This window comes from Leopardus geoffroyi, chromosome D1 (genome assembly GCF_018350155.1).
Source record: "Leopardus geoffroyi isolate Oge1 chromosome D1, O.geoffroyi_Oge1_pat1.0, whole genome shotgun sequence".
In the NCBI taxonomy this organism is placed as follows: domain Eukaryota; kingdom Metazoa; phylum Chordata; class Mammalia; order Carnivora; family Felidae; genus Leopardus; species Leopardus geoffroyi.
In genome coordinates this window covers 87848717-87860827 of record NC_059329.1, presented here as the reverse complement: position 1 = coordinate 87860827, position 12111 = coordinate 87848717, and the positions used below count along the sequence as shown (strand labels likewise).

The window sequence follows — 12111 nt, the reverse complement described above, 5'->3', positions numbered from 1 at the left end:
CCCTGCATTGGGCTCCATGTTCGGCATGGAGCCTACTTTAAAAAGAAGAGAAAAGAAAAGAAAATTTGGGGAAGAAACTCCACCTCCATCATGTGTGTTTCACTGGAACTTGACATGGAAAGAAGCCCCTCCTTCAGCAGTGAATTTAGCTAAGAAATGTTAACAGAGAGGCTCCAGCCAAATGGAATGGTCTAGGACTGTGGCCCAGCCTATCAAATCTTACTACCACATCTCAGGACAAGACAGAGTTTTATTGCTAAATCCAGCAAAGCTTCCTTATTTCAAGCTGTCTGTAGTTCTGCCATGGACAGTTCCCCCAATTCCCAGGGAAACTCACTCTGGAAAGTGTGCTCAGCCCTTCCTCTTCACTGAGACACATACTCTGACCCAAATGGTGACCATGGACATTCCGTGCCAGGATCCAGGAACATGCCTCTGAAATAGTGTTTGTCTGTTCAATTCCTCCCTCCTATGGTGCCACATGAAACAGAATGGAGCCTGCGAACAACCTGGTCACGTTCCTAGACTACTGAATTGCCAGCTCCTCTAACCAATGGTCACCAATTGGATTCACCTGAAATGTTTCTAGAAGCTGAGCTTTTCTCCCCAGGTCCACTGTTTCATTGTCTCCTGCTTGGTCTTGTGGCTTCCATTCAGATTCTCTGACCAGCTTCCAAAGTTATCTCCCTGAAAACCACATCAAGTCATGTACTCCGCCATTAAAAGTCTCTCGTCGGGGGCGCCTGAGTGGCCCAGTTAGTGAAGCATCTGACTCTTGATCTCAGCCCAGGTCTTGATCTCAGGGTGTTGAGTTTAAGCCCTGCATTCGGCTCTGCGCTGGGTGCAAAGCCTACTTAAAAAAATGTTTTGGGGCACCTGGGTGGCTCAGTTGGTCAAGCATCTGACTTCGGCTCAGATCACAATCTCGCAGTTCGTGGGTTCTAGTCCCACATCGGGATATGTGCTGATGGCTCAGAGCCTGGAGATTGCTTCAGATTCTGTCTCTCTCTCTCTCTGCCCCTCCCCTGCTCACACTCTGTCTTTCAAAAATAAATAAACATTAAGAAAAAAATTTTAAAAAGTGTTTCACGGCACTCAAACTCTTCAGCAAGGCATTTAAGGCCTTTTGCAGTCTGGCTGGACCCACCTGCTCAGCCACGCCTCCGGTTGGTACCTTTTCCATAATCCTCCCATGCCCCCATTAGCCTATTCAGCATAGTGCCAATTACAGTTACTGAGCACTGGCTTGTGCCTCGGACTGTGCCTGGTGCTGGATATATGAGGATGAATAATAGCCGGTCCATGCCCTCAAGGCATTCACAGTTTCAGCCTTATTTGGTATGACTGGTACAGTGCTGAATGCATGACGTCAATTATGACATTTCATCCGCACTGCAGTTCAAGGGGGTGGCATTATTATGATTCTCCATTTTAAAGATAAATAAACTGAGGGTTGGAGAAGTTAAGCAACTTCCTTAGGCTCACCCAGCTGGTCGGGCGTGGGGTCGGGATTTGCACCCAGGTCTGCGTGATGCAGAGCCAGGACATCTGAGCACTGCCTGATGATTCCTCCCATGGCCTTTCCCCTCATCCTGCAGCCTACCATCTTGGTTGGGCATCTGCTACCATACTTGGCCTGGCTCCCATGTTGAGACTACTGGCCTGTCTGTGAGGAACTGAGAGTCTCCGATGGCAGCTAAGTCTTCCCAAGAACCTAGTAAGGACAGCAAGCTGGCTTTGGTCCTCTCCCTCTTGCCCCCACTCTCCCTGGAGAGTGGCACCTCACCCTTCACATTGTGTTGAAGTTACCTGCTAGATACTTCAGGGGACTGGGTTGATGATGAGTGAGCAGAAACAGAGATATTAAGGAAGGACAGGCTTCAAGGGTGGCCACTGTTATTAGGTTAATAATAACAGTTCTCCCATATGCTCAGTCCTGACAGCCTTCAAAACACTGACACCTCATTTTGTGCTCACAAACACCCTCTGAGGAAGCAGGGCAAACATCACAGTCTTCATTTAACAGGCAAGAACACAAAAGCTCAGAGAAGTCCAGTGACTTGCCCAAGATCACACAGCTAAGTGGTGAAAGACTCAAGACCAGTCCCTCACTCTTCTGACTGATGGGTAGTGGTCTTTCAGTCTTCAGTTTGAAAATCACCTGAAATTAATTAATTGCCATTGGACACACCCTCGTGACCCCTGATACTATTAAGACATAATGAAGTATCTATAGCTGCTTCAACGAGTTTGGTAAAATTAGAAAATCAAAATAATCCTCAACAATTTCAAAGGTAGACATGCTATCCAGACCTTTGAAGAAAAAAAGGACCTTTATAATAATGAAGGCCAACTTGTATGTAATATTTATGTGCCAGGCACAGCTCAAAGTAACTTATGAAAATCAATCCTCACAACAACCTATAAGTAAACACTGTTATCATCCCCATTTCACAGATGGGAAAACTGAGGCACAAAGAGGTTAAATACAGGCCACACAGTCTGTGAAAAAGAGGAAACAGCTGGGCACTTTCAGGGGTTGACTGACCTGTCCCGGGCAGATGGTCATGCCAACCATTGTGGGCCCTCCATGCTCCATCCTGCATCTGGATGTGGCCCTACCTACTGTCCTGTAAGGCTGCCTGCTCCAGGAAGCTGTGTTCTCATCAATTATATGAAGGGAAACACTGGGCAAAGGCTGTGAATCCAATGACAAAGAGTAAAGAGAAATGAACCAGGAAGAAAGAAGCTCACGAGAGCCCTGACACCTGGCCCTCCTGCGTTTATCATTTTCTCAACACTACCTACAGAAGCCTAGCTGACAACCATGGTAACAGGGTCACGTCTATGGTACCTTGTCTCCGAAGAAGGGTACGGCCGCCTGGCCTCGGCTCTCAGGACGGCTGCACTCAGCTCCTCTTAGCCTGTCAAGTCTATTACTGAGACTCAGCAGGGATCCCCGGGAATGTCCTGTGGCACTGCCGTCTGCATTCTAAAGACGCGGTGATGTCCCTGGAGACTAGGAGACCATCCTCCCACGCTATGGAATGGTCACGAAGGCTAACTTTTTCATTCCGCCTCTTTCCTTGGCATTAAATGAATTCTGGTCACACACACACGGTGTGAGATGCGACGCGGGCAGCTCTCTCCTCTCCAACACTGCAGTGTCCCTGGGTTGCGAGGGCAGAAGGACTGCGGTAACAAAGAGGCAGTTCCACCCCGCTGGCTTCCTGTGATAAAGGAGCTTTGCAAATCAAAGTGCGGAGCTCAGCCTCATTGAGGGAGAAAACAACCAGAGCCACCACACACAAGTGAATTCAGTCTTCTCCTGGAACATAAATTGGCTTGATTTTCAACATCGGCCACGTATCTCTTCAAGCACAATTCACCAGGTAGGAACATAAAAGGGGCTATGAAAACCCACAAACATGAATCTCTTCCAGCTCCAAACAGCTTTCAAGCCAGAAGGTGCACTGAAATCGTCTGCTGCCCCACTCACCTTAGCAAATTAATAAAATTTTGGCTTAATCTGTAAGAGTTGCCATTTACAACCTCAGTATGGCATGTTTTGCATTCCTGGACTCGGCTGCAGTTAGATTCTGGTAATTACTGTTATGTCTGGAAGGCTCAGGTTGTAACTAAGCTAAGATGGAAATGAAAGACCCCTTCTTGGAACAGTTTTATTTGTCACTGCTTGGGCGATGGCCAACACTGTGCTGCATCTGGAAAGCGGGTGCCCTTTGTGTCAACAGAAACAGAACAACATTCTTTGGAGTTTGGCTTTTTGGTAGACAGAGCGTCTAATCAAACTGCAGCTTTGCAACAGGTGAATTAGTTTAACAAACGATAAAATTCAATTGATTTCTTTTGCTGAAGCAAGGTGTGATCGTCCAGAAAGAACCAGGCATGCATGACTGCTGGCAAGGACTATCCCCATGACCTGCATTCCAATGGAATGAAAATTCCTTTTGCTGTTTCATTCCTGCACAGGTGGACAAAGCTCAGAAGTTCAGCGATGGAGGAAGAGTCTACCTGCCAAATCTCAGGGCTCAGGAACGGGTATAATGTGGAAAGAGCCCAAAGACACAGCTATGGGCCCGAGTCGCTCCTTTTGCTGCTAGTTATGTGACTTTGGACAAATCCCCACAGCCTCTCTTTCCTTAGCCTTCTCAACAGTAATGTGAAAATAATAAAACCTGCCCTGACTATGATCTACCTTATAGGGCTGCTGTGATGAGCAGACGAGGTCACAGACCCAGAAGAACCCAGCAAATTGTAAGGCATTATTTAAAGATCAGGTATTACAGATTATTGTATTTCCCTCGAGGGGATATCATGAAGGGAGCTATGTGACTGGACAATTAGCGCTGGGAGTTACCTCAGTCCACTCCCCTCCCCGTCACCAGAGGTGTGGAGGCTGTGCAGGGTGCACGGGCTCCCGGACAGCCTCCAGTTGAGCCACCGAACCAGCGTGTGATGACTGCCCGGCCAAGACTCTGCAGCTTGCCCATCATGGCAGCCTTCGAAGATAAGTCACTCCAGTCAATGGAAGAAGGAAAATTTTGAGAGTCTCATGTGCCCAGAAGAGCCCTGCATTAGGAGCCAAAAGCCCTGGTTCTACCATCAGTTCTGCTACTTACAAACTGTGTGATCTTAGAGCTACTTCTCTGGAAAAGGACGATGTCAGATTAGATGGCCTCCACAGCCCCTTTCAGGTCTATCCAGCTCCTAATTTTCTGTGTCTCAGTTTCCTCTCCTGCAAAACTGGCTCTTCCTTAAAGCATTGCTGTGAGGATGGGAGCTGCTGTATGTAAAGCCGTCAGAAGTACTTACGGCTCAGAGAAAGAGCGTTATTAGGTAAGCATTAGCTATCGCGGCCTGACGATAAACACAAATGGTGCACAATGATGGGAGTATACTGAAAAACACTGAATTGTACACTTAAAGATGGTTAAGGTGGTAGATTTTATGTTATGTATTATTTACTATAATTTTTTAAAAAATCTGAATAAATAAAGGGTCTCCTTCAAGATAGGGCTTGTCAGAATGTTTCTGAAGTTACTTGCAATGACCTCAAAAGCTACCACTTCCCGCACCTTTGCTCTCTGAGGCAGGTTCATCATGGTGTCCGGCTTGAAGTCGTTCTTGTTCTTCCGGCAGAGCACAGCAGTGATGATGATGATGATGACCGTGACCACAGCAATGGGTGCCAGCACTGCCGCGATGATCCACAGGTTGTTGGGTGGATTCTTCACCACGGCTGTGGGAAAAGCAGAAGGAGGCACGTGACAAGGGGCACCAGAAGGGGGAAAGCAGCCCCCACACCCTTGGTCCCCAAGTCATGAGATGGTGAAGAGGGTTTGGGATCAGAAAGGCCCTTGCCTTGGGCAAGTTATTCAAGGTCTCTGAGTCTCAATTTTCCTCGTATGTAAAACGGGATTATCACTTTGTAAGGCACCAGAGACAGGATGTACGTGGGGCTTTGGTGTGGTCCCTACTAGTGCTCAATAAATGCTAGCCTTCACTATTCTTAAGAGAAAGAGGAAGATGGATTGGTATCAATTTTCCCCAAAAGTAATGTCTATGAATCCAAAGAGAAGAGAGAAAGTCTAAGGGTCAGAGTTGGATTGGAGGCAGGAGGCAAGGCTATAGAGAAATGACTCTAAATACTGTAGTGAAGCCACCCTCCAAGTGAGCAATGAATAAACATAGCTGAGTGGGTGGATCTAACCCCCCCATGGGCTGGCTGGGGAAGCTTGGAAATGCCTTGGTCTAATCATAAGGATCAGGCTGCTCTCAAAGCCAGAGTAAAAAGTAACCAAAGCTATTGTCAGCAGGAAGAATGTGTCATTAGAAGAGTAGGTGCCTCTGTGGGAGTGGGGTTGGAATTAATTAACCTGCAAAGGGCAACAGGGTAATGGTCATGCTCTATATCAGGATAGGGGTTAGGGTCACACAGGTGTATACATTTGTCAAAACTCATCAAACGGTATACTTAAGATATGTACATTTTATTCTGTGTAAATTTTACCTAAAACATCATAAACAAGTATTGAATTCTAGGCAACAATACGCATGTTGAAGTGTTTACAGTTGAAGTCTGCTGATGTTTGCAACTTACTTTGAAATGCATCAAGAAAAAACAAGTTGGATTAATGGCTGGATGGAAGGACAGGGAGATAAATATGTGATAATGAAAGCATAGTAAAATGCTAATTGTGGAATCTAGGTGGTGGGGACACAGGTGTTCACCATACAGTTCTTTCAGCTTTTTGTTATGTTGGGTTAGGAAGATGTAAGAAAAAAGAAAAAGCCCTTGACATGAAATGGATGAGTCTCCCCTATGCTCACTGACAGGGAAGCCTGGAAGATACTTCTGTCCAGTCAAAAAGATTAATATGTTCTTAGAACTAGAGTAAAGAAAACAGTAACCAAAACAATTGTCTAGAAAAATAATTACTGGAAGGGAGTGGGTTTATAGGAAATCTGGAAAAGAGAGCCAAAGGGCAGGCAAGAACTTGTCCATGTCAGAGGAATGTGCCCCAACTGGCAGACGCAGGTAATCCAGCCGGGACAGGTCTATCGTGGTGAACAAGATGGCTGCAACTGGCTGTTTTGGTTTAGCGATACTGTCCATCAATCCTACCCAAGTTCTCTGTTCTCCTATACCCTAGATGATCCCATAGACTCATGGCTTTAAATACCATCTGTGTTCATATATAGATCTCCAACCAGGACCACTACCCTGAACTCTAGATTCCTATATCCAACTACCATGGATGCCATTTGAGATTCGCCAACTCAAATTTCCAACTGGGTACTTAAGAGATATCTCAAATGTATCATGTTCAGAACCCAACTCTCAATTTTCCCCCAAACCTGCTCTTGCGATAGTCCAATAAATTGCAACTCCTTCCTTCCAGTTGCTCAAGGCAATAACTTTGCCACTGATGTTGACCCTTCTCTTTTATTCTTACCCAACTTCCTATTCATTGGCAAACCCTGTCATCTCCATCTTCCAAATAAATCCACAATCTGTTCACTTCTTTCTATTGCTACACCCACTGTGGTCCAACCTACTAACATCTCTCATTTGAATTACTGCAATGGCTTCCTACCTTGTCCCTTGTCCTCTATAGACCATTTGCAACACAACAGCTGGAATGATCCTTTAGAAACTCAGATCACATCACTCCTCTGTTCAAAACCTTCCAGAGGCCCCCACTCCCCTCAGAGTAAGGCCACTCCCCTCAGAGTAAGGGCCAGAGTCCTTATAATTTCTAGAAGACTGTAAGTAATCTGCTTTTCCAACCACCCTGGTTACTTCTCTGGCCTTACCGCCCACTGCTCTTCCCTTAACTCACTCTCTTCCAGCCTACCAGCCTCCTACTGTTCCTCAAATGCGCTGGACATGCTCCACTCTCAGGCCCTTTGCACCAGCTTATTCTTACAGTTAGAATGCTCTTCACCTAGATATACATGGCTCCCTCCCTTACTTCTTTCAGGGCTCTAAACAAGTGTCACTATATCTCCTCTCTATCAGATAGCAATCCCTGACCCTGGCATTCTCCATCCCCCTTGTCCCCTACTTAATTTTTCTCTAAAGCAGTGCCTCTCAAACTTGAATGTGCATGCTAATTGCCTGGGAATCTTGTTAAAATGTACGATTCTGATTCTGTGAATTGGGGTGAGGCCTGAGATTTTGCCTTTCTAACAAGCTCTGGGTGGTGCTCATGCAGCAGGCCCCCAGGCCACACATGGAATGGTAAGGCTCCAAAGCAGGCATTACCATCTGACATGATACATATGTATTTGTTTCATCATCTGTCTCAGCTCCTCCACGAAAAGGGACACTCCAAGAGGGCAGGGAGGTTTTTTGTCTCTTGTTCACTGCTATGCTCCCAGGGCCTAGAACAGGGCTTTGTACCCAGTAGATGCTCAATTAAAAGTCAAATGAAGGTACAAATGAACTACCATTTTCCCTGTTGCAACTCAGCTCCCCATATAGGTTTTCATATGGCAAAAAGTAATGGCCAGTTAAAGAAGTCCCATCTCTTTGGTAGTTCTAGCCTATATTTTAAATTAATATACTACCAGTCTGGTTTACATATCAATCCCTTATAAGTCCGGTTAACATAAGTTGGTCTTCCTGATGCTGCTGAACTCTGAGGGCTACTAGACCCACAAAGCTGAGGACAAGGCTCTGGAATAATTTAGAGACCCCACTGGTAAGTGCCACACGGTGAGTCAGCTGGTCTTTTCTCTCTGACTTTGACCACCCTTTCTGACTTCAGTTGGTAACTTATTAGCCAAGATCTGCCTCTCATCAAGCAGCACTTGGATTTGGAGTTCTATTAGGACAAAAAAGGCTTCTTTTCCGTAGTTTTTAATCAATCGGTGATTAATCACATTATTAACTTCTGAAAACAGCTCATTAGATAATGTGCCTCTGGTGACATCAAACATTTAATTGCTACTGCTTTTGGCGATTTAGTATTTATATGTGAGTTAACATTCTTTAAAACTTAAGGGTTTTTATGAAAAAAAATAATATGCCTCTTTTGCCTATGCTATTCTATCCTGATGAAGAAAAATGTATAGTGTATCAGAACATGATACCCTAAATAAATATCTCATTAGCAAGACTTAATATTTACATGTGTTCTGCTTTTACTTTGTTTTATTGTTTTGGTGTATATGTATGTTCCATCCTGGTGCGGTATATAAAATCCTTTCGCCTCTATTTAAATGGAAAGAATATATTTATCTTAGGTATATTAATAAATTTCTTTAATGGTCAAAGAGGTACTAAAGTTAGGTCAACTGAAATCACTCAAATCTAATGTATTCACTGGCATAGTGATCTAAAACTGCAAGTCATGTACAGAAGAGGCATGAATGGTTATTTAATTTGCAAGAACTTCAATACAGAAAGGATAAGAAAGGGGGGGACAACATGTTCTGACCTTCTGCTGTGCCTTAGGCACTGGGATAGGTTCTTTGCCCAGGTGCTATTCTTACCCTCAATTTGCAGGTGAGGAAACTGAGCCACGGGGAGGTTAGACATTTTTATGAAAAGTCACCACTCTGAAATACAGTTTGTCAGTTCTAAGTTAACACACATGCCTGGAGGTGTTGTGTGTGTGTGTGTATGTGTGTGTGTGTGTGTGTGTGTGTGTGTATGCAGGGGAGGGGCTGGCTCAGGGCCCACGGCACTGGGGAGCACTCAGTCCATGTCAATCTCCTGCCCAACATTCCTGTAGCTCTCATTCCACTCAGGGTGCAGCCCTTGGGGCTCTAGTAACTGTGACCCCTCACCTGCACCCTGACCTCCTGGCTGCTAGTCTCTTCCATCAGTGACACCCTTTCTGGGTCTCAAACCCTCCCCCTCTGCCTGGAACCTTGTCCCTAGGTAGCCTCAGGCAGTCACTCACTGATCTTCTTAACCCCCAGACATTTAAAATCATGGACATTAAGGGCACTGGGTGGCTCAGTTGGCTGAGTGTCCAACTCTTGGTTTCAGCTCAGGTCATGATCATAAAATTCATGAGACTGAGCCCTGCGTTGGGCTCTGTGCTGGCAGCACGGAGCCTGCTTGGGATTCTTGCTCTCCCTCTCTTCCTGCCCCTCCCCCACTTGTGCATGCGCTCTCTCTCTTCTCTCTCAAAATAGATAAATAAACTTTAATAAAATAAAATAAAATAAAATCATGACCATTATTTCCTTGATACTCCCTGGCCTTCCCTGCTTAATTTTTCTCCATGGCACTTATTAGCATCTAACATATTGCTTACTTATTTTGCTTATTTGATCTGCTACTCACGAATGTAAGCTCTGTGAGGGCAGGGGGTTTGTCTCCAGTGCCAGGAGAGCACCAGGCACATAACAGGTGCTCAAAAATATTTGTCGGAAGAATGAATGAACACAAATTTCCTTTGCCAAAGGATCAGTCTCTCACTTTCTTAAAGTGACATTTTTTGAAATAATGTCTGATGGCTATGTAAGGTATACCACTCTGGTTAACTTCAGTGTGGGGAGAATTTTCTCTACTCCACCAGCTGGGTCACTGCTCTGAAGGGCCCCTCACTCCAGATCCTGCAAACGGAGCAGATGAAAATCTCTGTCAGACATGCAGCCACTTCTGTAGCAGTCATTATTGTCCCGTTACTCAGAGGGGATGTGAGTCAAGGGGGCAGCGCATGCAGAGCACTGCAAGGTGGCCCCAGTGATTTAGAAAATACTGGAACCCACAGAACGTTAACACTCTCCCTTCAGAGGGACAAGCTGTTCGTTCAACACCATGACTCTCCATTTAAGGTGCTGACCTCAGATTCACATTGCAGGCTGATTTCAAAACTATTAAGGGAAAGTGAGATTTAAGACATCTTTGCTTCTCTTCTTCTTCATTGGTCTTCGCTTCCTCCTCATTTGATCCTGAGCATGGAGGCATTTCCCAGGGTCTGTCCTCCAGCTCTGCACTCTCCTTGAATGTTCTCTGGGAATTTATTTCTAACCTTTATATACAACATTCTCAAAACCTATCATGTAACTTTAACCTCTCTCCTGAGATCTAGCCTTGACCTCCCAACACGTTCCTGAACTCCACCCGAGTCCCAACAACACCCCCTCCATAACCCGTAACACCCCCTCAGTATCTGAATAGCGGCCCTTAATATCTCATCACTTTAACCTCAACATGGCCCAAAGTGAATCAATTACCTTCTCCCTTCCAGAAATGCTTTTCCCTCCAATCCCCTTCCTATTTTCATCATTAGCACACTTTTCTCTGAATTATAGGGGTTCCTAATCTTCAAGTCACCTTTCCTTCTTCAGTCTCTCTCCCCTTCAGTCCTTCTACCTTAGAGATGACTTATAAGACATTCAGTGGATCATTTACGAAGCACTCAGTAGGTGCCCGAGGAGTGTACAAAGCCCCTTACATGCAATACTTATCTTGTTTCACCCTCCAAGTAGCTCTGTGAGGTCAGGGCTTTTTTATATTCTCATTTTAACAGATGAGGAAAATGAAGGTTAGAGAGGGTCTTTTTTTTTTTTTTTTTTTTTCCTGGAGCTCCAAAGTCAGACAGTGGAAGAGCTGGGGCATGAATCCAGGCCTGCCATGTTGCAAAGACTCTGCTCTCAAGTGCTCACCTGTGGTGTCTTCAACCACATGCCTCGCCCAGGGCCTGGCAGAGACATTTAGCAAAGGTCAGCCCTTCGCTCTCACAAGAACAGAGCCAGGCAGTAGCTGGAGCTGGATATTCAAAGATGAATGAGATGTGGTACCTGCTTTCAGGGAGTTTATGAGGGACAGAGAGCAAAAACAACTCGTTGGCCCCACGTGATAAAGGCAGTGGAAGCGTCTGGCACTAAGGGAGATGGGGTCAGGGATGGCTTCAGAGGACCAGGGAACGTGAAGAATGAATCCTCCTGTATGGCTGAAGCATGAAGTAGGAAGGAGAGCAAAATGGGCAGTATGATTGGAACAGTAGTCCAGAGAGCAGGTTGTGAAGAGACCTCAACATTTGTTAAGTACCCGTTGTGAAGGGCTCGGAAGATCCACTTTAAGAAGTTCAGATTTTATTCTGTGAACAATGGAGAGCCACCAATTTTTTTTTTTTTTTTTAATGGAGTAGATGTGAGATCAGAATCTGTGTATTAGGACAACCCTAATTACAGTATGGACAGGACATTAATAGCAGAGTGTCTGAGGTTGAGTCATTTGGAAAGAACCAGCAAAGCCCAAGAAGAGATAACAGTGAAATGGAGAAAAGGACACACATTTATTTGTGACTTATTAGACAGGAATGGAGAGGACCAAGTGGCCGTGAAGGCAACAGAGAAGTGCCATTGAGGGACAGCCGCTTTGCAGGCAGGCATAGTCGCCTCCCGACTCTTATTTCCAGAAAGCTCTATGCACCTTCTAGTCTGATACAATCTGTCTCTCCTGCTCACACTCTCAAACTTTCCACTGTTTCCCATCAACCACCATTGGCAAAGCCCCCAGAGCCTCAACCCTTCCTCCTGATGCTCCATTCACTTTTTTGCTGTAAATAAAGCCAGCTCCCCTTTCCTGCCCCTTCCCAAGTACCACAAGGCCTGTATTAGAAG

General features: G+C 45.4%; 1 protein-coding gene across 2 annotated transcripts in view; it reads right to left on the bottom strand.

The window, feature by feature from the left end:
- The window catches only part of KIAA1549L (KIAA1549 like), a 276580-nt gene that overhangs the window by 71891 nt on the left and 192578 nt on the right, over positions 1 to 12111 (bottom strand). For both annotated transcript variants that reach the window (XM_045484908.1, XM_045484909.1), the window contains exon 11: positions 5097 to 5260. In XM_045484908.1, the coding sequence (XP_045340864.1) occupies positions 5097 to 5260 (164 nt within the window). The remainder of the gene's footprint in view (positions 1 to 5096; positions 5261 to 12111) is intronic.